This window comes from Manduca sexta, unplaced genomic scaffold, assembly GCF_014839805.1.
Source record: "Manduca sexta isolate Smith_Timp_Sample1 unplaced genomic scaffold, JHU_Msex_v1.0 HiC_scaffold_2347, whole genome shotgun sequence".
Lineage (NCBI taxonomy): Eukaryota > Metazoa > Arthropoda > Insecta > Lepidoptera > Sphingidae > Manduca > Manduca sexta.
In genome coordinates, this window is record NW_023593302.1 from 1 (window position 1) to 24,439 (window position 24,439).

Here is a 24,439-nt window from a genome sequence, read left to right on the forward strand (position 1 = left end):
CTGCCGCCAATGTTACCAACTTACGTCTAATTTACTTTCACAATGTAAAGAAACCTTTACCAGTATAAACATTCTCCTTATTCAGGTCAAAATTAATTTAAATTACTCGCAAACCACTTTTTATTATACAAAAGGCACTTCCTATTTATTATTCACTTTGGTATGTTAACCATAAATAAGCGATTGCTTTTTATCGTAGGAATAAGGGAAGGTTCAGCAAAATTAATACTGTAGGCGAAAATTATAAGAAAACATGATTATAGTATCTTATTATAATATAGTTCTGATGTAGTTCCTACTATGCACCCAATAAGGCAGTCTGACTATTACTATGGAAAAATACTAAAATTATTCAACATTATATTTATTTTATTACGCGAAAGCTATAATATGTCGAGGCGTATTTTTGTAACAACTGTGATAAATATATGGTGTTCTATTTAAATTCATTATTAGTTATGAGCATTGGATTTCCTCTGCCCCATTTCATTTGTTCCCCAGGTTTATTTAGAATCAGGACAACCTCCAATATTGGCATTCCCAATCTTTATTACCCGAAGTTAGTTATTTCAAACGCTTTCTATTTCTGTCATCCAATATGTAGGTAAAAGCTATGCCTATCAGGCAGCTTGTGACTATATTCAGTCTGGTCAAAAGATTGGGAATAGCTATATCGCATTCTAAGGCTGTACGGCTTAAGTTTTCCGAATCGGTATGTTTTTTACAGGGCACCGATATCCTCTGAACAGCCAGTTACGGAATATAGTTATAGGGCTGGCTGTTTTGAGATGTCTTTATTTTACTTATTATTGAAGCTAAGGCTCAGTTATTGCTTATTTGTTGTGGAAAATTCTACAAGATATTGTTTTAAAAAAATAAACTGAGTATGCGATTTTTAAATTTTGGGCTCATGCACGCGCCATTTTGTTATTGACATCGCGCGTTTTTAGCACATATCAGTTCCAAACTACACCACTGAATCTTGTTTAATGCGCGTCTTAATTTCGTTCGAACGTCAGTACGCTATAAAAGTATGTGTGCCCTAGTCCTTCGCCACGAAAGGGAAATATAGATTTTAACAATGATCATAGGTTCATAATTACTGTAGCAATACTGATAAATATGATTTTAACCAATATGTAAGGCGATGTTTTTTATGAAAACATATTAGGATGAAGCAGCATAAGACCTATCGAAAGACTGTTATCTATATTTAAATATTGCTCTAATAGTATTAGTGGGCAAAAATGGTGACAGAGATTGGGTTCGATGGACAAGACAATCGATGTTACCGTCACAACGCCTATACTACTATGTCAAACGAATAAGTACTCGAATCCCATTTTCGAACAATGCTTTTAATCAATTGATTGCAAGAATAATTAAAGATGTCCAAAGCATTGTCTGCGGTATTTTATCAGCCCACATCAAAGGCTAAGCGAGTGCCAATACGTAGGCGACGCAACGCAACCTATCGCAGATTTAATTTCATTTTGTACTACAATCAAGTGTGTGCCAGCGATTCTATACATTGTTATATGTTACATTATCTGCGTGTCAGTGTCGTTGGCGCTCACGTTAGAAAAGCTCTATAAATATAGGGGAAAAGACACAACAATGGAAAATTGATGATTATCTTTCACATATTGCATGTCGATGTTTTTGTCAGTTTGTACAAACAGGCGGGACTAGACGCCATGTTTGCGCGTCCATAGATTACTTCCAATAGATACCGCACGAACAGCGCACGAGCATTGCATAGCAATAAAGCGATCTGATTGGTCAATTCACGCAAGCCCGTTAATGTTTGACTTTCGAATATAGATGATTGATCAAGCATTTCTAATTCACTCTTGGTTGCTTACTTAATGCCCACACATGCATGTCAATGCGGTATCTATGGTACGTCACGATGGTCGGTTACCGAGCGAGTTGTATGATGAGAGCAGCGCACATCTCGAAGAACTCCATGGTGTGGTGACCCTGGGCGCCGGCGGGGGTGACGGGTAGGGAGGGGGAGCCGGGGAGCGAGGGGAGACGCGTCCTCTTCAGACTCCTCACGCTCTCCCGATAGAGATTTGAAATCCAGAAGGTAGGATTTGTAGTCCACTTGGTACAGCTGAAGGGACATTTTCACGTGTTTTTCCGTCATTTTGTTTAGCGTGCGCACTCTGAAATAAATGCACGAGCGTTATGCAATTAGCACATTACATTGGAAGTTGTTTCGCAATTAATGACTATAAATAGTTTTGATACCATGACATATTTATAATATTATGTAATATTGCAAAGTGTACGTACCTGACGTGGTATGGGTTTATCACTTTCCATTCGTAGTCGAGCGCTTTCATGGCGCGGAACACTTCTAGCATAATGTCGTTCGGCTTGCTTTGTGATCTTATACCTAAGTGCCATTTAGCCCTGAAATACCAAATATATATTATAGATTTTACAGATCATATCGACATAATATATTTTATCAGTAGATATTAGGCTGGGTACACATCTTCAAATTACAATCATCAAAAATTAATGGTTTACCACAAAAAGGTTGTTAAAAATTGTTAAAAACTAGACTTCAAGTCCTGTAATTCAAACTTTTATGGGTTAACGACATAAAAGTAAGAATATGTACCGTTTGACGGGCGTGCCCTTGGCCTTGTCCTGCGGCGGGTGCGCGGCGCCGCTGTCGCGCAGCGGGGCGATGCGCTCGGGGTGCGGCCGCGCCGGCTCCGCGTGCGCGCCGCCTGCACACACACACACATTTAATATTGGTTTTTGTTACTTTCATCGAAAATAAAATATGGTACGGTTTCGGTTCATCCCTAAAAGGGTAGGCAGATGTGCAACTGGGGCATCTACTTTTCGCCTGTGTTTTGTCCCATGATGTGATAGGAAGCGAGCCTATCGCCATTTCGGTAACAAATTCCAGTCTCTGGGCTGATATTGAGCAGAAAAACTCAACATCACTTTTTCCGAACTAGGATTCGAATCAAGGACCGAGAGCAGTGTTGTACTGCACACGCAATACAACTACGCCACTGGGACAGCCAGCATATAAAGGGTAGGAAAGTATATAAAGGTAGTTTCAATTTTCAAATGCGTAACATTTTGACTTAATTAATTCAAAGTGAATCTTAAAGCTATTCTCATAAGAACCAAAAAGTTAACTCACCAGCAACATAGAAGTCCTTGATCTCCGCCTTAGCGGCCTCATCAGCGATACGCTTGTTGTCTATGATCAAGTGGTACGCGATGGCGAGCTGGTCGTGCGGGTCGCCGCTCAGCAGCGCGTTGTGCACCTCATGCTCTTTCACGCCGAACTTGTCGCACACCTCCGATATTGCCTCCGTGTCGATCACGCTGCTGTCCTAAGGGTTTACATAAGTATAAAATGTATGCTTCAAGATCGGCCTAAGTGACATTAAATTGATATGATATATAGCTTTTGCTCGCGCTAAAAGACTTTCTAAGATAAAAATCCTGCTTTATATTTTCCCAGGATAAAAGTATGTACTCAACGAGTAATGTAGCTTCCTATAGTATAAAAATAATTCAAAATCGATGTAGTAGTTCCTGAGATTATGTTCAAACAAAAAAAGTATAGATATAAATTTCTATGAGAACTAAATAATAAGTTTTAATGTATGAAAATGTGACTTTAATTAATAGTATAGCTGGGATTAATGGTGATAAATGATGATGTAGAAATATTTTTTTTAAAAATAAAACATTGTTGAATTACCTTTAGTTTCCATTTACCACATAGGCTGTTTTACCATTTGTGGTGTCTTACTATACTGTGAAAGTCACGCAGGTTCCGATCCCCCTACTGAGATATGCGATACACTCATTGTGTGAACCACAAATTTTTCATGGTTCCTGATGCCACCTCACCCATAAGTTATACGAAAGTCTGACCCCAAACAATTAGTGGGAGAATGTCAGATAAATATTATTAACATAGGAATTGAATATAAGTATTCTCAGTTCACTGTTCAGGCATAGACTCACTAATCAAATTACATACTACTACCTGTTCAACGGGCGATGGAAACAGATATCCAGGGAGATCCTTCTGGAACCAATCGTGTTTCTTTACATCTTCGATGGTGGCTCGCTTCATCGGATCTACTTGCAGCATCATACACAGCAAACTAACAACACTCTTGTTTAGATACTCTGGAATTGGGAATATTCCAGACTTGATCTTTCTGAATAGTGTTGGGACGTGTTCGTCGTCGAATGGTAATGTACCGCAGAGGAGAGCATAGAGGATCACTCCGCACGACCACACGTCTACTTCAGGCCCAGCGTAAAGCTTCCCCGATATCACCTGGAAAGTACATTCTAAAGTCAAAGTAAAAAACGTTTTTGTTTTAAGCAATTCTTAGATTTATTGAATATGTGTCAGAGTGCAGTGAATAACAAAAAATTACGATATTTCAAAAGTACCTGTTAAGTATGGATATTCACATCCGTTAAATACTATCTAGTAATTTAATGGCATTTGAGGGTAATAGCTGACTGATATGAAATTATTTTCACACTTTGCATCATTAAAAATATTTTTAGCACAAAGTAATAAAACTTAGCATTCCATCAATTACAATATACTCACTTCAGGAGCAGCATAATTAGGCGAACCACAAGAAGTCCTTAAAAACTCTCCATCCATCATCATATTCGAGAGTCCAAAATCTGCTATCTTGACATGCATGTTGTGGTCTAACAGCAAGTTCTCTGGCTTGAGATCTCTGTGCACAATCATGTGCCGGTGACAGTAGTCCACTCCTGAGATAATTTGCTGGAAGAACCTGCGAGCCTCATGCTCTTGGAGCTTTCCCCTCTTCACTATGTAGTCAAATAGTTCACCGCCAGAAACATATTCCATTATCATGAATATGTCTGTTGGGGTTGATATGACCTGAAAAATAAGGTTTGTTAATCCATTTATGGTTGTGAGGATTAGTGTCCGTGTACTTGTAAAAGAAGATATAAAACTACTGTGTAGTGTTAGGTTTATGACTATTTGGCCTAAGGGCCTATTCTACAACTACCAAGTAAAGGCTACTCATCACATAAATGTATAAGCTGACCAAATACAAAGGACACACTTCAATCTATGCTCACATATAAATGGTATTGAAATGAAGCACTATCTTCATTATCTGTTTATTATTTCTTTATTTATAAATTAAGTAATATTTGAATTATTGATATTGAAATTTGTAAAACAGGCCCTTAGTCTCTTTATTTTCTGATAACAATATATGAATACTACTTAAAATGTGGTTGTGATCATAATATTATTAAAGATAAATGGTTATAATAAAAACTTCATTTTATGTATAGTCATCTTGTCCTTAACTGTTTATAAGTATAACAGTAGCACTGCTGTAATTAAAATGAATAAATCACATTTTTTTTTAAGAATATTAGCAAACTATGAACATTGTTATAATAACTTATTGCAAAATAAATTATGCACCCTGTTTTCTAAATATGGTATTGCATTCTAATTGAACCATACAAGTTTATTGTAGCGTTTTTATTAATATTATTATATCAACATTATGAAGGTCATCAAAACAAATATATTTACCTGGTACAATTTAATAATATGAGGATGTCTGAATAATTTGAGATTTTGAATCTCGCGTCTGATCTTTCCCACGACATCTAGAGATTTTATTTTCTGTCTGTTTAGAATCTTCACTGCAACCTTGTGCTTGGTTAGTTGGTGTTCTCCAATCTTTACTTTACCGAAAGTTCCGACACCTAATGTTGCACCAAGTGTGTAATGGCCTATTTTCACGATTGGCTGGCTGTTGCTGCTCGCTGGAACTGGTTTTCAGGCTTTTCAGCCATTTTCGCAACAAATTTGATCGCAAAATAAACAAATTGTTTACATTAGGATAAATCACCAAAATATTTTCTTTACTATGGACACCAAACTAGTAAAGTATGTAAACTCATATCAAAGTATTTTTGTGGAATATACGCAATTTAGCACGACCAACCAAAATGAAAAACACGATAAAATGTCAATGTCATAGAGTACTTGACATTCTTGTGGAATCTTAAATATCAATCTGTCAGAAAATGTAAGAAATGTATGGATGCGTTCTGTGTCGAACTGTGTACACTATAGTTTAGTTTAGATGGCAATAATTTTAAAATATTGCCTATGATTTTGTCTATGGGTTACATTGCTTACCTCGTCCCGCACTCCCCATTCCCGCCCCGCCCTGTTATTTTTTCCCGCAAGAGCTAATGTGGAAAAATTTTATATTTACGGATTTATATGTGTTACTTTCATTGTTTTTCGGTTTTCGTCAGTTTTTACAATGGATAAGTGTGGAATATGCCTAAAACCTGCAGTTGTGAGTATCTCCATCCATTTTCTTACGAACATTTTGTGTTATTCTTTCATTATTTTTTTGTTTTCTTTACGGGTTTGTTATAAAAATAACGCCCCTGGATCAATTTCGGTTTGTGCCTTTGAGAGAGTGCTATGTTTTGGATCAATTGTGTCGCAACTGCACTGGAACATCCTGCAATGACTAGAAAAAACCTTTACATTCGAAACCTGCCCGCGTATTTTTTACTCGTCTGCTGTCGGGCGGTCGGACGGTCTGTTTTTATGTCTGGCTCTTAGCGCCGTGTAAAAAAACAAGAGTGTTGTTTTTTTTGAACATGAATAGTGAACCTTGGCTTGTTCCACGGGCGCAGTAATTTCCAATAACTTTGTTACGACAAAAAAGTCTACGAATGTTGAATATAATAAATACAGTCTTGTACAAATAAACCCTAAAATTGTTGACTAGGAGTAAGGTGACGAGAATGCTCTTTATGATTGTGAAAGTTGTGCATTATTGGTACTTCCACACTGTTTTTTTGTTTGTACAACTTATGACCTACATTCTATGTTAGTGATAGAACACACCTTAGTTTTTATATCTATGAACTTAGAACCACAATCAAAACATTACAATGACTGTTTTTGTATACATTTAATTAAGTTATCACTTATTTGCCGTTCTGGATATGATTTAGATCATAATTTCTATCTATGACAAGTGAAAACAATTGTAATTTTATTTGTCACAGCAGCTGTTTGAAACGGGCAAGGATGGTGTGTATGCATGCTTCAAATGTCAGCCATTGGTGCCAGAGGTGTCCATTGGGGAGAACAGCTGTGACCAGCCAGAAGCGCACTCCTCCAACAGTGAAGAGGTTCAGAGATACTATATTTAGATTTATGTAGTCTTTATTGCATCAAAATTTTATTGTAACATGTGTTAAGACAAATTTTTAATTCCTTATTTCATAGCAAATGGTATGAGTGTTGACTGTTTGAATGTCAAATTAATACTGGCAGCAAAAGTGAAATTGATAAAGTGATCATAAAGTCCATCAATATTAAGGATAACTATCTTATAGCCTGAAAGCCAATAAGAGTATTGCTAAGTATATTTTCTAGGTCTATAGTTTATGACACTGTTTGTCGTCATACTTTGGACTGCAGTATATTATTTAGAGAGTTGCTTTAATAAGCAATAGGAAAAAAAACTTTACACTCAGATTATAGTTTATTAACAAGTAAGGATAATCCATATAGGAATTATCAGTTTAAACAATTGCTACAACACAGTCTGTTAGGCAATAAATGTTTGTAGGAGAGTGGTGAGCCCTCATTGTACTGTGGTGTATGCCACAAATCATTCCAGAAAAATGTTCAGCTGCAGAACCACTTGGCGGAATCACCGTGCGGCGGCGCTTTGTCTGCACCTACTGCAATAAAGGTAATTACCACATTATTTGTGTATCTGCTCCTATTATATGTTAATAATACTTGAATGTTTTCAAGTATGGTGTTTCAATGTAGGATAATAAAAAACAAACAAATGTGAATAAAAAAAACACATCCAATATCACGCTACATTTAATTTGTTTGACTTGGCATCAAAATATAACAAGTTCCTCAGTTAAATACCTATGATTTTTATGCTATATATAGATACTATTTTTTTTATACATACACGGCAAGGTGACCCCGTTGCACCTGAAGATAAGTGGAGTGGGGTTCAATAGAATGTCGACTAACGAGAGTAGGATTACCGCTCGGCAGTCGACACAATTATGCCGGCCTGTTGGAACCTGATATACACAGGATGATCTCAGAACCAACACACTTGTGCAGGCCACTATAACGGGTTTAATACCGATTACCGCTCGGCAGTCGACATAATTATGCCGGCCTGTTGGAACCTGATATACACAGGATGATCTCAGAACCAACACACTTTTGCGGGCCACTATAACGGGTTTAATACCTTGTGCATGGTGGTCGCTATCTGGGTGGATATAAAATATATCTCACCGCCAACATACTTACTCCACTCACATTGTCTATTCCACTAGTTTTAATAATTAACATTTTTATTTGTAGCATTTTCTCAATCTAACAACTTGAGAGCTCATCTCCGCATTCACACCAATGAGAGGCCATTCAAGTGCTCCGAATGTGGAAAAGCTTTTACACAGGTAAAGACATTTATGTTTTATTGGATTGCTTTATAATAGCTGTATGAGTTTTGAGTATCGTTCTTTATTTTAATTATAAAAAATTAAAGCATAAACTCAGCGATGAAATAAATCAAGAGTTTATAAATATACATGTTATTGTTATTATATTATTATACCTGTTATATTATAGATTCGATTGGATAGTCACAGGTGTCACTAAAATAACTTATATACAATACATATCCCAAAGAAAAACTAATGTAGGTATAAGATATATTCTATTACTAGCTTCCGCCCGCAGCTTCGCCCGCGTGGATTTCGGGTTTCAAAAATGGAGAAGGTGCTCAATTTGTCGGGATGTTTTTTTAATTTATGGTGGTATGCAGGTGGTCCGATTGTCCGGTCAGGGTCTGATGATGGGATCCTGGTGAAATCGAAGGAACTTTTAACCATTAAGGTTGCACACGAAATGACGGAAGCTTAAAAAATGGAGTAACTTCTCCCGTTTTCCCAACATTTTCCATCACTGCTATGCTCCTATTAATTGTAGCGTGATGAAAAGTATACTATAACCAGCTCAGGAGTATGAAAAATAATTGTACCAAGTTAAGTTAAAATCCGTCGAGTAGTTTTTGTTTCTATAACGGTTATACAGACAGACAAAAATTTTACTAATTGCATTTTTGGCATCAGTATCGATCCCTAATCACCCCCAGTTATTTTGGAAATATATTTTATGTACAGAATTGACCTCTCTACAGATTTATTATAAGTATAGATATGCAAAAGTAGCTCAAAAATTGTCCATAACGAAAACATGCATTTTAAAGTAAAACAAAAGAAATAATATCGTGAAGCCAACCAAATAATAACTAATGATATATTAAATTTTGTGACTGTTCAATTTAGTCGGGTCCGCGATATCACTTTTGTTGAGTTTCAGAACGCGACATTACATTATTATATTCTGTGCTCCAACGCACACTGCTTTGATGTTAGGAACACACCTACATTGCTTAGACAACAGTGAACTTTATACAATAGCAATAAAGCTCAAATTGACTCTACGTATTAGTTAGAAAACGTTTGTATGGGAAATAGAAAAATGCTGTTTTGAGGATTTTCCCGGCAATTATTCGAATTTTTCTCACCTTTTAAATCTTCCCTAGACCTCCACGAATAATTCAAGACCAAGATAAGATAAATCCGTTCAGCCGTTCTCGAGTTTTAGCGAGACTAACGAACAGCAATTCATTTTTATATATATAGACAAGATACATTAAATAAAAACAAAAACTTTAAACTTTATAACATGTTTGTCGAGTTAGAAAGATCTTTTCTTTGCTTTATTATTTGTATTATACTGTTATTAAAATACATCTCATTATGGTAATAGAATTGAATGATCTGAATAGTAGAAACTCAATTAATGGGATCATCTTGCAGCTATTTTGAGCAGGCGATGTAATAAGAACTGAAAGGTGTCTAACTGTCGTAGTTAGTGACATTATTATCGGGCAGTTTTTCGGTTGTCTATGAACCAATCATTGGGTCCACAGATAGTCATATTGCACCTGCTACGTTTTTATTTGTGCACTGCTACGGGTTGACTGATAGCCTTTGACATTAATTCTACCTTTACATAATATGTATTTAAGCAAATAAATAAATTATAATGAAATCTTTGACTTAATTACTGTCACTTATATGGTATGGTGATATTTGAAGATTTTGAGGAGTGCTTTTGCACCTAAATTAATGTTTATAATCCTACAGGGATTTAGTAGACAAGAAACTAAAGAGTGATTCATAACAACAACGCAATGCTAGGCTATGAAGTCATTAGATAAGATATGCACCTGACCTACATTTGCAGCTAAAAAGTCTCATAATCATTTTTACTGACCTGGTAACTAAAAGACTGGTATTATTACTTTTTATTACTTCTCTTGTACAGCCTTGTTATTTATAATATAAAAAACCTTAAATCCTTATTTATAATTGTTTTAAATATTTTATATCACATTTATCAGTAATTAGCTTTTGGTTGGAAGACCGCATGGAAGAAAAAAATCCGGGATAAAAGTCGCGTTTTATATTTTCCCGGGATAAAAATAGCCTAAAGCATGCAGGAATAATGTAGCTATCTGAGAAAAAAATATATCAAAACCGGTCTAGTAGAGTTATTGAGACTAGCGTGTTTAAACAAGCAAACTCTTCAGCTTTATGTGTTTGTATACATTTTACACCTTTAAATATCTTGTTAGGTGTGGGAAAAAATTTACTAAGAATTGACTAGTTTATGTTTGCAGCTCCGGCCATATAAAACTGCATTATTAGATAATATTATGTTATTTAAATTACACTTGTAAAATGTCTACTACCTGCTTTTAAAGCGTGTCAAAATAGATTTCGTATAGGAATAAACAGAGGCATGGGAAAAAATGTTTATTTAGGTAACCAGTTACATAACAGGTAACAAAGTTGTTTGTAATTTTTTTTTTTGTTTAGGTGACCAATTTGAACAACCATGTTCGTCTTCATACTGGCGAGAGACCCTTCGTATGCCCCGAGCCGGGTTGTGACAAGGCGTATGCTCAGGTATAATATTTGCGGTCTTTGAAACTTGTTATTTTGTCTATTAAAGAAAATAGTATAATAAAATCTAATATTATGTAATTATTTATGGTATTATGTGAATTGGCAATCCAAAAAGTTTTATGTATAAATATTGATCGGTTATTATTATTATTAAACTTCTCAAAGGTATATCAATAGGTGAAAAACTTATTTAAAATTATTGGGATTGAATTCGCCATCCTCAGACGTGTTATCTTAGCTGTGTGTCTTCTAAAGATTGAAGACAATACGGGACCTCAAAACTACTTTCATAGGATCCACCATTTAGTAGTTAATCTCGGTACTTAATTTTAACCCACAAACAATATTAAGATATTTTTTAAATACTAGAATGGGCTTAATTCTTGTTCTGTGTTGTTCAGGTGACGAATCTGAACCAGCATCGCAAGCGGCATCTGAACGGACGCCCCGTGGAGACCACGTACGACTGTACCGTCTGCGGAGAGCAGTTCCAGCAGCGGAACCATATGTACAATCATAGGTATCATATTTTTTAATACTACTTTGAATTGATTGCAAAAGATTTATTTATTATTGTTGAAATGAAATGAAACTTTATGTTAAGAAAATGTAGTGATAGGACTATAATTTTTATGATCATTATGTTTGTTGTGTAGACGCGAAGCGCACGTGGACGTGAAGGTGGTGGCGCGCCATCCGAACCAGCGGCGCGCGTGTCCGGTGTGCGAGCTCACCTTCCCCAACGAGCGCTCGCTGCAGCAGCACGTGGTGGTGCACGTGGCCGCCGGGGACACCAGCCATGACCAACCGGAGGATACCAGTCAGTACAATACTATGTCCCCATTCTTGTTTAAGTTCTTACCCCCATGCCTAACCCTGTCCCCATAGCTATCTATATCCTCCCTATCCGATGTTTAGCCTTGTCTTCTTCGCCCTTGTCTCTGTCCTTGTTCCCCATCATTTCTGTCTCTGTTTTCCGTATCCCTGTTTAAGGACAGGGATGCGCAGTGTCATAAGTAACATACAGGCAATGAGTGTTAAATGTTAATGTTTGTGTGTGGTTGTGTTTAGAGCGCGTGTACCCGTGCGTGTTCTCGACGTGCAACAGCCAGTTCCCGTCGCCGCGCGAGCACACGGAGCACCTGCTGCGCGCGCACCAGCTGCGCGTGCTGCACGCCGCGCGCACCACGCACCACGAGCCGCCGCCGCGCCGCGGCCGCCCGCCCAAGGTACGCATGACGACTGACGAGTGAGTGACACACAAAATAGTTATTGCGCGCGCACCAGCTGCGCGTACTGCCACCACACGCATCTGTAATAGAACTTTTACAAGTTGATTATTTTACTTTAATAGAATTCATGTTAATATAAAAAAAATCCAAACTCATTCTGCTATTGTACAGGAAAACGTTATTCATATTTTCCACCTTTTCCAGATATTGAAGGAAGATCCATTGGAGCCGAAGGAGAACATGCAGTATCATGAGGTAAGAAATAGAAACAGATTATAGAGTAGGGCTCTCGAAGACGAAAATAGGCAATTTTTTAAAATTTTGAAATACGCTAAAAAAATTGCTGTCAAGTAATTATTATTAGTTACTTCTCTTATTTTTATATGGGATAATGAATGAAAAGAAAAATAAAACCAAGAAGCAAAAAAGAAAATGATAGTAATTTAAAGAAACGCGAAGAATAATCAGCTGACGCGCGGGGTCAACGACCTTGCTCGCGCGGAGCGCGCCGTGCAACGATTCATTGATAAAATTATAATTATACGATTGTAATTTTTATGTCGTCTTGTCAGCAATCATATGCACTATCATCTATCTTCGTTGTCAGAAGCGATTCCCTTATACATAATAAGCTATTATGAGAGAAAATTTTATCAATAGATAATTTTTATACTGCGTAATGGCCAACGTCGATTTGAGGAGCATCTATGCGTGGAGAATCGAATCAGCAGTCGTATTAATACGACTAGATTCATTTTCATCCGGCGCGCCTAGTCGACACCAGGCATAATGTCTAATAATAAATTGCGAATACCTCTTATGTATGCTGTATGACCATTGCATTTTTTTTCTATACGGGCAAGACAATGTGACACTGCACCTGATGGTAAGTGGAGAGGGATCCATATATAGTGTAGACTGACTGGAGATGATTATCTCTCGTCAGTCGACACAATTATGCCTGTTTAAACCAGATCCACAAGTTTGTATACTCAATTTGTTAATTCGATAATATAATTTCAGGTGACGATCATCAAGCAGTCGCAGTCCCAGTACTTGCCCAAGTTGAAAGTGCAGAGTTTGTTCCAGTGATGTGTGAGATAGAGATTAAGCTAAGTGTCGAAACAAGTTTCGTATCTAATATCTGCAGATCATAATCGTACATTGTTCTAACTTAGGTCCAATTACGTAAGATTACATGTGCTCTGTACTTAAACTATTTTAAACGTTAGCGCACATTAATAAGGGCCGTATTGCAACGCATAGCATAACAGTATGAAAGTTTCATACATTTTCTATGACTTAGGTCTAATCTCACAAGTAGTGAAGGGTTTTACACTCCATTGCAGTATATGTCTTCAGGAAGACGAATAATTTATCAAGCTTCATGCAGAAATGATAGGGGTTTTTTTCTGATGGTAATTTAATACTAGAGATGCGTTATCGAATAAAAGTATCGATACTTTACTAGTAAGTAGTATCGATACAGAAGAATCACAAACAACCTGTACCATAAGGTATAATTGTGCTTTGGAATCTCTACATTATCAAATATTTTTTTCGGCAGCTAAAAAGAAAATATTACATCACTAATTTAGAAAAAGTATCGAATAAGAAAGTAGGTCGCTATCGGTAAGAATATTCGATTTCTTTTCTTTTTCCCTATATCAGATCTCAAGTGCCTAAAGCACCACTTTTTGCAACGCCCTTAGAGAGTTTATTTTTCAAGTACTTGTGCGTCTGGCACTAATATTTTGGGCTTTGTTGCTTTGTATAATTGCAAAATGCATTGTCAATATGCTAACCCAAAATAGGATTGGGCAAAACAGCAGACAGTCGATAATATTATTTCTTAAAAAAATATGTATAAAATTAATAATATACATACTTTCATATTTTTATTGTTAAAAACTAAGGAAACAGCACATGTTTATCAACAAAAGTAATGACTTATGATTTTCAATGTCACAAGAAAAAAGTAAGACATTTCACAACTGTTATACAGAATTGGTTGTGCCTTTAGATTTTGTGGAAATATAAAAAAAAACTGATAAAATGTCAGAGGATTTTTTTAGAAAACAAAATTTACAAATAGTATTGAAATTTTAACAGTGATCTCTAAAAGTGGATTCTCTTAGCTAATATATCAATTCTCGGTTTAATTTTGGAATTATAGAAGAGGATCTACAATTATATTTAAGAATTATTTGTAAGTGATATTAGAGGTAAGTGCAATTCATAGTAATTATAATATAGACATTGTTACATTTTAAGATATTAATTTTTTCATGCAATATTTTTTATATATCCCAGAACAGAATAGTATTTACAAATTCGAAAATAGTTTATGCTTTTTTTTCGTTGTAATACGTATTGTGGATCATAATTATATGCATATAACATAGTAATAAGAGTAATTATATAGGCGGGAGTAAAAGGTAGATTATTATTTTATATTAATGTGCTTTATGTAATATTGTTGGATATTGGTGTTATGCCAGTTTTATATTGGAAGTAAATACATCAGGATGAATACAATAAATAAAAACAATAATTTTATAAGTAAATCATTTGGTTAAAATTTGTAAGGTAGTCTGTTTCTAACCAATTACAACAGTTCAGTGCATCTGCTGTCCAGCATGATCGTATCAATCAATGTTATGTGCGAGTCTATAGCGTGGCTTGCCACAAAGCGGCCCTTTATTAAAATTTGTGGGTGTTCAGGGAGCGAACTTTTGATTGGCCGCTGAGTTTAATATAGGTATGAACCAAGAGGGGCTCTTAGAGCCGGGCGGCCCCGTGTCACTGATAGAGCTGTTACGGCGTATGTTACCGACCTGGTGCGAGTGGTCAGTGGCTTGCATTAGATTTTCTGTTTTTACTCGCAATACAAGCAGTGTGTAGTCACTGTTTTATTCCGGTTTGAAGGACATTGTAGCCAGTGTAACTACTGGACATAATGAGACTTAACATCTCATGTCTCAGGATGGCGAGCGCAGTGGAATACCAAACAGTACTTAATTCAAGGTGTTGGATGGTGTTTCTGTTGTCTACGGGCGGTCATATCACTTATCATCAGGCGAACGACAAGCTTGTCTCGTTAAACAAAGTATCTAATCCCGCTAATAGATAAAGTCGACAGCGGATTAGCCAGAGCCCACGCCGTCTTATTAGTAGCTACATACTGTGACACGTCGAGACGAGTCGAGCTACTGACATACCAGTAAATAATAGTACACAACTGTCAAGTCAGTTGCTTGTGTGTCAGGTATTTTAAATGACCAATAGATGATTTCCATTTTATATGGCAATAACATTTCGATTAGAATATGACTTTTTTTTATTACGATAGGGTATTACTTCACATTCAATATTTTTTAAATATATTATGATTTTTTTATTAATTCCAATTATTTATCAAATTCATCAAATAATCAATTAATAATTTGCTCATAAGGTCATACTAAGACATCAATATAACATAACGTTTTAGTATTAGTACTGTCGTGACCTATGTTTACGCAACTTGTCCTTTAAGTCTATTATTTTTTTTTATTAGAAACGTAAACATATATGCTATATATGCTATATATGTATGCTTACTGTTTAGAATGTGGCAAAAAAACACGACACGACTCCGTGTCGTTTTATTGTGATTGGTTGGGAGGCTACCACGTGACTGACGCATTGGTCTCTCGACCAAACACAAACGTCAAAGTTAAACGACTTGACTTAGGAGTCGCATTTTTTGGTCATTCTAAGGGGTTGGCCAATTTAATATATTTTTTTTTACAATATCTGTCATGCCTGGTGTCGATTAGGTGCGCCAAGTTGGACAGTGTCTTAATTAATTTATTATGAAACCGCGCATACAAAATAAACGCGATTTTATTCAACGTGTTTCCGTGCCGGTCAAGTTGACCTTTATATCTGTACTAAGTTATGGAATTCCATTATACACAAAAAATAAAGTTGATTGACTATTGGACTATTGAATTGATTTATTAAAAATTATCAAATCTTTGTTTTTATGTATTTTATAAATATTTACTGGCAGAGAGGCCTTTAAATATTATATGAATAAGGTTTGCAGCATGGTTGATTTTGATTACTATCTGGTGTTCCGTTATAATTATAATTAGAAATGATTCATTAATTTTTCGTTAAATAATGGAATTTCAGTAACAACTTCAGGCAGCTTTCATGTATTTCATTTTGCGGGGTAGTGGCAGCCGCAAGTTCGGCCTAATGTTTTCATATCAGTTTTATTTAATAGTTACTATGAGTTATTTCATTTACAATAGGTCTTTTTATGTTTATATTCATTATTGACGTAACTTTTAGGAACATCGATATTTATAGATTTTTATGTATATTCGTTATTTCGAAGATCAACTACATTATGATTTTTTTTATTATCTTGAAAATTGATATGAAGTTTGAAATCCGTTTTATAAGTCTTGATGAAAAATATTTTAATCAGGGGTTTTGTTTTTGGACCCCTAAATGACTCGACAAAAGAGAAATAATAAAACATAACACTTCCATTTTACAATGTCAACTTATGATTATATTTATAACATATGCAAAATATTTAATGGTTTTGTCACTCGTTGAGCTGGTCTTTAAGAAGGTAGCAGTGACGCAAATAGATTATATAAAATATTGTAAGCCGGGAAGTAAAGTATAGTATAAAAAAGGATATTCGTCTTAAAAAATATTTTTATAACAACTTCTCAGGTGCGATAAAATGTTAATAAATTTTCGATTGTTATATTAACTACTTATATGGAATTATAAAAACTTATAAAAGCCTTGAAAAATATTTAAACGTTGAAATTAATTATTCATTCATTATAACCTCCAATGTTTTTGACCGGGCTGAAGTTGGTCACAAGTGTCAGCAGTTGCGTACATTAACCATAGACGTAGAGAATGGACAATGCCTTCGTACCCTATTACATGAATAGACAAAGTGTGAAAGGGAAAGCGAACGTATGGCCAATACTTGTAAAACTTTATTTCACACAAGCTTATAGGAACGAACGACTTCTGCACATGCGCTTTCAACGATTTAAATGGCTTGTATTGGCCGTTCATTCGTTTTGTCTATTTCCAAAGAGTGGTAATTTTATCTTATTTTTGCGATAGCAATTAGCTTATTTCGGTCATAGACAAAAAGGTTACATGGGGCAGAGTCCAAAAAGATTGGAGGTTTTATTCAAAGAATGCTTTACTCCCGGCTTTTTAAAATTATCTCCGGTAGCCGTAGAGTTACGATCTAGGCTAAGGTGCAAATGTTCCTATGAATGTATAAGAGTATCAGATGGTATAGTATGAAGTATGCTGAGTGTACAGTCGACATTTATGTTATCCGTAGCCTTGTTAAGCGTCAGCCATGTCGGAATTTTTCTATTAGTAACATATAATTAATAAAATATATTATACAATTTGAAAATATTAATGGTTGTTTCTTTTTTAATCCTATATCTCTAGCTTCTTAACGTTATGTGATAATTGCTATTCTTGAACTCCCTGTACAGAGAGATGGTCAGTGAAGAAAAAGCTATAATGTATAATTAATAAAAGTGAACAGTAATTCTTTTGTCTGACCAAAGAAAAAAACGTTTTGAGAACTCCACTTTTGCTCTTTCGTTTAGTTCCATATTTTACCAGAACATGACGAGGTTTTTATTTTTCATGTCAGGTTATAATTGTTTTCTGAAAGACACTGATCGAGCTGGATTACAGAAGTTCCATTGACTTGTCAGTGGCTAGCAGGCCTCATTATTTAAAATCGAGGTCAGATAAATTACTATTGAAATAGGCAAGAATGGTAAGTAATTAAAATAGAAACTGGCCGGGCCGGCGCATTTATGGTGGAGCGAAGCGCAGATAATGTTTTACTGTCAAACTATTATCGACATTGACTTCATAGAAATAGTAAAAAAAACAAATAACATATCAATTTATTGTTCATTAACATACAAACAATTAACTAACATTCGCATTTATTTATTTATATACATTATGGAACGGGGCACACAAGGGGAAAGTGGATGCCGTGGTTTCACATTTGTCTACCCTTCGGGGTAAATGGCGTGATGTGTGTACTGTGTAGGTATATTTGAAGTTCTATTAAGCGCGGCTCCTGCGATAACCGGAATATGCAATTGAAAAAACGTAAATAACTTAACAAGTGCTGATTTGTATAATATACTGGTTTACAATAGGTACTCAGCAGCAAACACAATATATAAAGGTTTTAAAAAATCAGCAAAGATACATATGTGAGTGATAAAGATATGTGATATTCACCACCGACCAGTGATGAAGACTGAAGGGTCCACATAACTCGATTCCTGCCGACTTCTCTCTATGTAATATCTTATTATCATCAGAATGATTTGCAAACCGCATTTATGCATATACCGCAATGTTGTTTCGGTTCCCTTTTGGAAAATTTCAACTTTTGCCACTGTTACCGACTAGGACATATTGATTCCTATAACTCTTGTAAACATTATTACCGAAATTTGCATAATGTTTTTCACGTAGGCGAACAGTTGCATTTATACGTCAAAACAATATATCAGAATAATTATTATTATTTCAAAACAACACTTAAGATCACTTATAACTGCGGACATTTTAAATTAAAATGAAATTCTTAAGGAATACAAGGCATAAGGTAAAACAAAGTAGCCAGCTCGGGTTGGTAGGTAGAGGGAAATAAAAGGAAAACGCGTCACGATCCTCACTGGTGAGGACATGAGCCCTAGCCTAGCTAACCTACCAGCCTTTCACTAGCTATCTAACTAATGACTACCCGAAGACGCAGTAGATAAGTACCTATAACATTTTGTAGCATGATTGGCATAAAGAGACTGTATAAAGGCAAGTCACTGCGGCCATTATGGTATCCTTGGGCTAAAAACAGTGAATTAACTTCTCAATATTGTAAAAACACGTTGCATTTTATACCGCTAGGGACACAATAAGTTTAGTAACCGTGGCGAACATACAGCTTGCCGGCATTGGATTGTGTGCGGTGTTGCAAAACAAAAATTTTCTTTAAAAGGTTAGTTACTACACAGGTACGTTTTACGATTTTATTAGTGCATTACATGTTGTTATGTGGGAAATTGGTTATTTTTAGTATGCGAATCTGTTAGTTCAACATGATACAGGTACTGGTTTTCAGAATCTCTTTTTGTTAACTATATTTTTAGTTATAGCAGCCACGTTATAAATATTAATATTAATTAGTATTAATATTTCCACTTCATGATTAAATAGGTAACTAACTACCTTTTATCCAAAAGCGGTTATACTTAAAAATAACACACTTTATAAAGTATAATAATATCCGAAACTATAGTCCAGTCTATGAAAGAAAGGACAGACATAAACAATGGGAATGTAGGAAAACAGTAAAGGTAGATAAAGTCGCATTTCTAAATTGTGCTAAGTTGTAATCCGTTTCTATCAATCCAAATCATCTGGGATACAAACACATTAAACAGTATAGTTAGTTATAGAGAAGAAGTTAGGACCATATTTGTGCTCCAAAAGTTGTTACTAATTAATAATAAGTCATTGCTATAGTTGAAATATCGTGTGATTTTACAACGTCCGCAGACAAGATTTTAATACAATATAACATATTTACACAAAAATGTATTTCGCGTTAAAAACGTGCAAATGACGATATGGAAAAATTATGAAGTATTTTACATTGGTGTGTTGCTATTTTACGGTAGATAAACATCGCGTAAGCACAACATTTTTGTATGACAATCTTGCTAATGTCCGCTCTATATAATCTTAGAACTGGGAGAGGTGCAAGCGTAATAATACGTATAAATGTATATATGTACCTATTTATCTATAAATACGTTATGGCACTAGATAATAAAAAATAAACTAATATAAATCGTCACGCTACGGCTCTATTGCTGCGCCGTGGGGGGCGCGCACCGACAAACGGTCAAACTCATTACCGTAAGAAATATTGTTATTAATTGAAATCATAAAAAAGTGTAAAGAATTTTATCATATATGACTTAGCATTGATGCGATACTCTGTCAATATGTCTTGGAAATTTGGATGTTTGCTAGACAAAAATCGCTGAATTTGGATGGAGTTGCAGATAGAGCAAGCTTGGGAATAACAATTTAGCTGTAGATCACTTTTTCCAGCAGAATAGCAGGTAGTCTTGTTACTGTGAGGAGGCGATTTGTGATTTTTTTTAGCGTTCCGTACATTAAAAGGAACCCTTATTGTATCACTTTGTTGTCCGTAAGTTCGTCAATCGTTCTGTAAAGACCTTTATTCTCAGGCTAGCGTAAAATTTTACTTTATATCAAATACTCGGGTCCACAGTCTCTTTCTGCTGTAAATAAATTAAAAGTCACGTCATCAAAAGATATGACCGTTTAAGTCGCATATTTTGCAATTTTACAAAATAATTTAAATCTATAGGGCATTTCCCGTTAACCTAGAATCATAAATTTTGACTAAAAGATGTCTTACAGCACATGTAAAGGAAAAAATCTGAAAACCGTATATATCTACTTTCATAACAAGAAAAGATTTAATTATTACAAACTTATTATTTGTGGTTACTGCAACAATAATATTTAGGCATCAAACAGCAAAGTTAAGTTTGTCAACTTAAATTTATATACTTAGATATCTCACCTACAAGTTTGTAAGGTACCCTCCGTGCGCAAGCCCAACACGCACTTATCAGGTTTTTTATTTTATTTTCTTATAAAAAAGCTTTGTTCCTTCATATACCGACTTACACTCTCTTTAGACTATAATAATGGAGCGATGGATCGGCAAGACTGCAGTGGTGACGGGGCAAGTGCTGGTATTGGAGCCGCAGTATGCGTTGCCATGGCTGACGCTGGACTCAATGTCATCGGGCTAGCACGGAGACCTCAGCTTGTCGATGTAATTTTTAATATTTTTACGATGTTTATTTTTTACGTTTTATTTATTGATTTAAAGAATTTGTATGTCATGTCTAATTAGGCCAGAGATCAATATACTTTATCTTTGTAGACGGTCTCCAGCAGTATATACTTCATATAGAACTGATATAATTTTTAATTAATTATTGCGATGTATTTGTTTGAAATGTTTACTACCTTCAGATCAGATGATTATTAAATGCAAAACGGTAGTTTAATTTAAAACCTACGTTTAAATATAAGGTATAATTTTCTTCGTATTTAGATATTACTTTTAAATTCATAACAAAGTAACCAGCTAACGCCTCGGTGGCGTAATTGTAAGGCGGGCGCGGTACAACTATTGCCCTAAAGTCTCAGGTTCGAATCCCTGGTCTGGCATAGTGATAGTTGGATTTTATGTTGAATGTAAGCCTGAAGATCGCGGGCCCGAAGTTTGGAAATGTTCCTGTAAAATGGCAATAAGTTATAATACAGGGGCCAAGACCTAAAATAGCTAGTGACATGAGTGTGTTACCTCTCGCCTATCTCTGAAAACGGAAAAACTTAAGCGTAATGCTATTTATGTATGTCAATAACCAACTTAGACCATTGAAAAAAGCAGTTACACAAAGGAAATAGAGTGTACATTGCTTTTATTATTTTTTCACCAAAGGTCAATTCGTGTTTAGATTCTGCAGTCGGCAGTGACCGGGAAAGGTACAATTATTTCGAGGCGGTGTGACGTCGCGGACTCCGAAAAGAACGTGGCGGAAACTTTCAAATGGATCGAGGAGAATCACGGCACTGTACACATTATAGTCAACAACGCCGGTATTTTATGTGCAGGCCATATTACTGGTAATATCCTACTAATATTATAAATGTCAGAGTTTGTGAGGATGGATGTATGTATGTATGTTTGTTCCACTTTCACGAAAAAACTATTAAACGGATTTGGATGGAACTTTACAGTAATATTGATTATACATCAGAATAACACATAGGCTACAATTTATAACGATTTTGTGTAATTTGGTCATAATATAACGATACATGTCAAGTCAAAAAATGTATCCCGGAAAACTCCTTAACGCGGGCGAAGCCGCGAGTAAAAGCTAGTTTTTAATAGATACGTTGTTTTGGCAGACATTTTATTAGTTTAATGCAGGTTAAATAGATAAGTAAATAAAGAAACAGTAATAAACGCCATGAATGCTGTGGGAATATAGCCAATGAGTGTTGTACTCTGTTTTATTAGCATAAAATGAAAAAAAAAAATGTTTAAGGTATGTTCTTGTTTGTTATTAAGGTAGGTTCGTAATTCAAATTACTAAGGTGTCGTTTTTATTTTTTATGTAATAATATCCTGGCAACATTTAAACTAAAAGTATTTTATAATACTAACGTATGGTGGTGACCCATAAAATAAAAAATAAATAAATCTCTTGAAATTTATGTTCATTCGAAGCGTGGGTATTTTCGGACACTCAACATACAACGGGTCTTTAGCCATTACAATAATATTATAATTATTTTTTTGTTTTAAACCGGGTCAAGCTCAAAAGTATTACGTCAACTGCGATAGCCCTTAAATTTGTGTACGCGTTAATTAAATTTATTGCAACGTCACATACGTATATACGTATATACATGGTGAAGAGGGCGTCCTAGTTATGCCTCAGCTTACTCCTTCGGGAATAAACAGCATGAGTGTGTATTGCAAAGTTCTCACAGGTTATTTTTATCGCTGTGTGCATTCTGCAGAGGTGGACCTATCCTTATAAATAATATGAAAAACTTTACGACGTCCTTCTTTTGAAATCGGTTTAAAATATTAAATAAACTTCAATTTAATCTATACAGTTTTACTTATAAACTTGTGTTAGCGTTAAGAGGTGGTTAAGAATTGCTCAAATAGTTCTCAAAAACATCACCGGTTCCTAGTTTAAACCTTATTAGGAAGCAAGATGGCGGGTTTTGACTTAAGTATAGCTGATCGAGTAAATTTTTTTATAAGTAAGACTGTTTATTTCAGATTTGAGCGACAAGCAATTAAGCGAAGAAGATGTCATGAGGGTTATTGATGTGAATTTAAAAGGGCCTGTTATTTGTTCGCGGCACGCAGTTGCTTCTATGAAGAAAGCTGGATTCGATGGACACATTATAAACATTAACAGGTACTTCAGTATAATGATTACTTATGTTTATGCGAATATTATATATTTAAATAGAACAATTTTACGGATTTTATTGCGGTTTTTTATATTATAATTTTTTCCCGACGTTTCGAAGACTTTGTGGTCACAGGGCCGCTGACGTTGTTGATCACCCAAAAAGTCAGTTACAATATCTACTTACATTTTACAATTATACAGTTTATTATTATTTTTTCAATTTTAGTTGGTGGTCTGATGTTATGTCCGCAGAATGTCTGTTTGTTTTTTAGGTATTTTAACCGACTTTAAAGAAAGTAGGAGGTTATCAGTTCGACGTGTTTTTTTATGTTTGTTACCTCAGAACTCAGTAACTAGCTTACCTAGCATTTTTAATTAGTCACCGACTCAAAAATTGTTGACCAGTACGTTGTTTTTTTGTTTTAAGTGGTTTTTGAAGGTGGTAATTTTTTTTTTTTAAACTTTTTTCATTTCAGTGTGGCTGGACATTACGTGCCATTTGATACTATGTTTAATTTGTACTCGCCATCGAAGCACGCAGTTACTGTGCTCACAAAACACTCGCCGGGGAGTTGGCGGATTGTAATAGTAAAATTAAGACAACGGTAAGTTTAACGGTGCATAAACTTATTTTTGTTTTGTGTATATTTGACGTAGAAACAACGAGCAACAGGCAATGTATAGTCTCGGTTTGCAGTCAATGCGCGAGGGCATGGAAATCTGCCGTATTTGTAAACCAACACCTAATATTTTTCTTCTATTTTAGAGCACTATTATTATCACCCATATTTAAAAGAAGTAATATGTGTTAAACTGAGAGGTCTTGGGTTCGATTTCTAGGTCAGTTGGTATTGTGTCTTTTGGAAAAACTAAGCTAAACTATGGCTTATGTATGAATAAAATAATTAGTAAAAATACACACGACACCTTTATCAT

The 24,439-nt window shown here is 35.2% G+C and overlaps 3 protein-coding genes across 3 annotated transcripts; 2 read left to right on the forward strand and 1 right to left on the reverse strand.

Annotated features, from left to right (window-relative positions):
- Positions 1–1,188: 1,188 nt before the first annotated feature.
- Positions 1,189–5,871, reverse strand: LOC119188334 (5'-AMP-activated protein kinase catalytic subunit alpha-2-like). The gene is given in 10 exon segments (XM_037445934.1): positions 1,189–1,986; positions 1,989–2,041; positions 2,044–2,171; positions 2,302–2,421; positions 2,636–2,747; positions 3,176–3,371; positions 4,037–4,336; positions 4,622–4,927; positions 5,606–5,856; positions 5,859–5,871. Coding segments are annotated over 10 exon segments (1,545 nt in total). The 3' UTR covers positions 1,189–1,920.
- A 355-nt stretch (positions 5,872–6,226) lies between these two features.
- On the forward strand, positions 6,227–17,830 carry LOC115452525 (zinc finger protein OZF). The gene is given in 11 exon segments (XM_037445935.1): positions 6,227–6,386; positions 7,114–7,239; positions 7,683–7,764; positions 7,767–7,808; positions 8,456–8,550; positions 11,044–11,133; positions 11,535–11,653; positions 11,790–11,953; positions 12,205–12,362; positions 12,570–12,620; positions 13,389–17,830. Coding segments are annotated over 11 exon segments (1,032 nt in total). The 5' UTR covers positions 6,227–6,350; the 3' UTR covers positions 13,458–17,830.
- A 1,429-nt stretch (positions 17,831–19,259) lies between these two features.
- Positions 19,260–24,108, forward strand: LOC119192100 (farnesol dehydrogenase-like; the record flags this gene model as incomplete). Its single annotated transcript, XM_037445933.1, is given in 6 exon segments — positions 19,260–19,446; positions 21,188–21,233; positions 21,236–21,327; positions 22,019–22,187; positions 23,365–23,506; positions 23,980–24,108. Coding segments are annotated over 5 exon segments (569 nt in total), but the record flags the coding sequence as incomplete, so codon positions are not given.
- Positions 24,109–24,439: the final 331 nt, after the last annotated feature.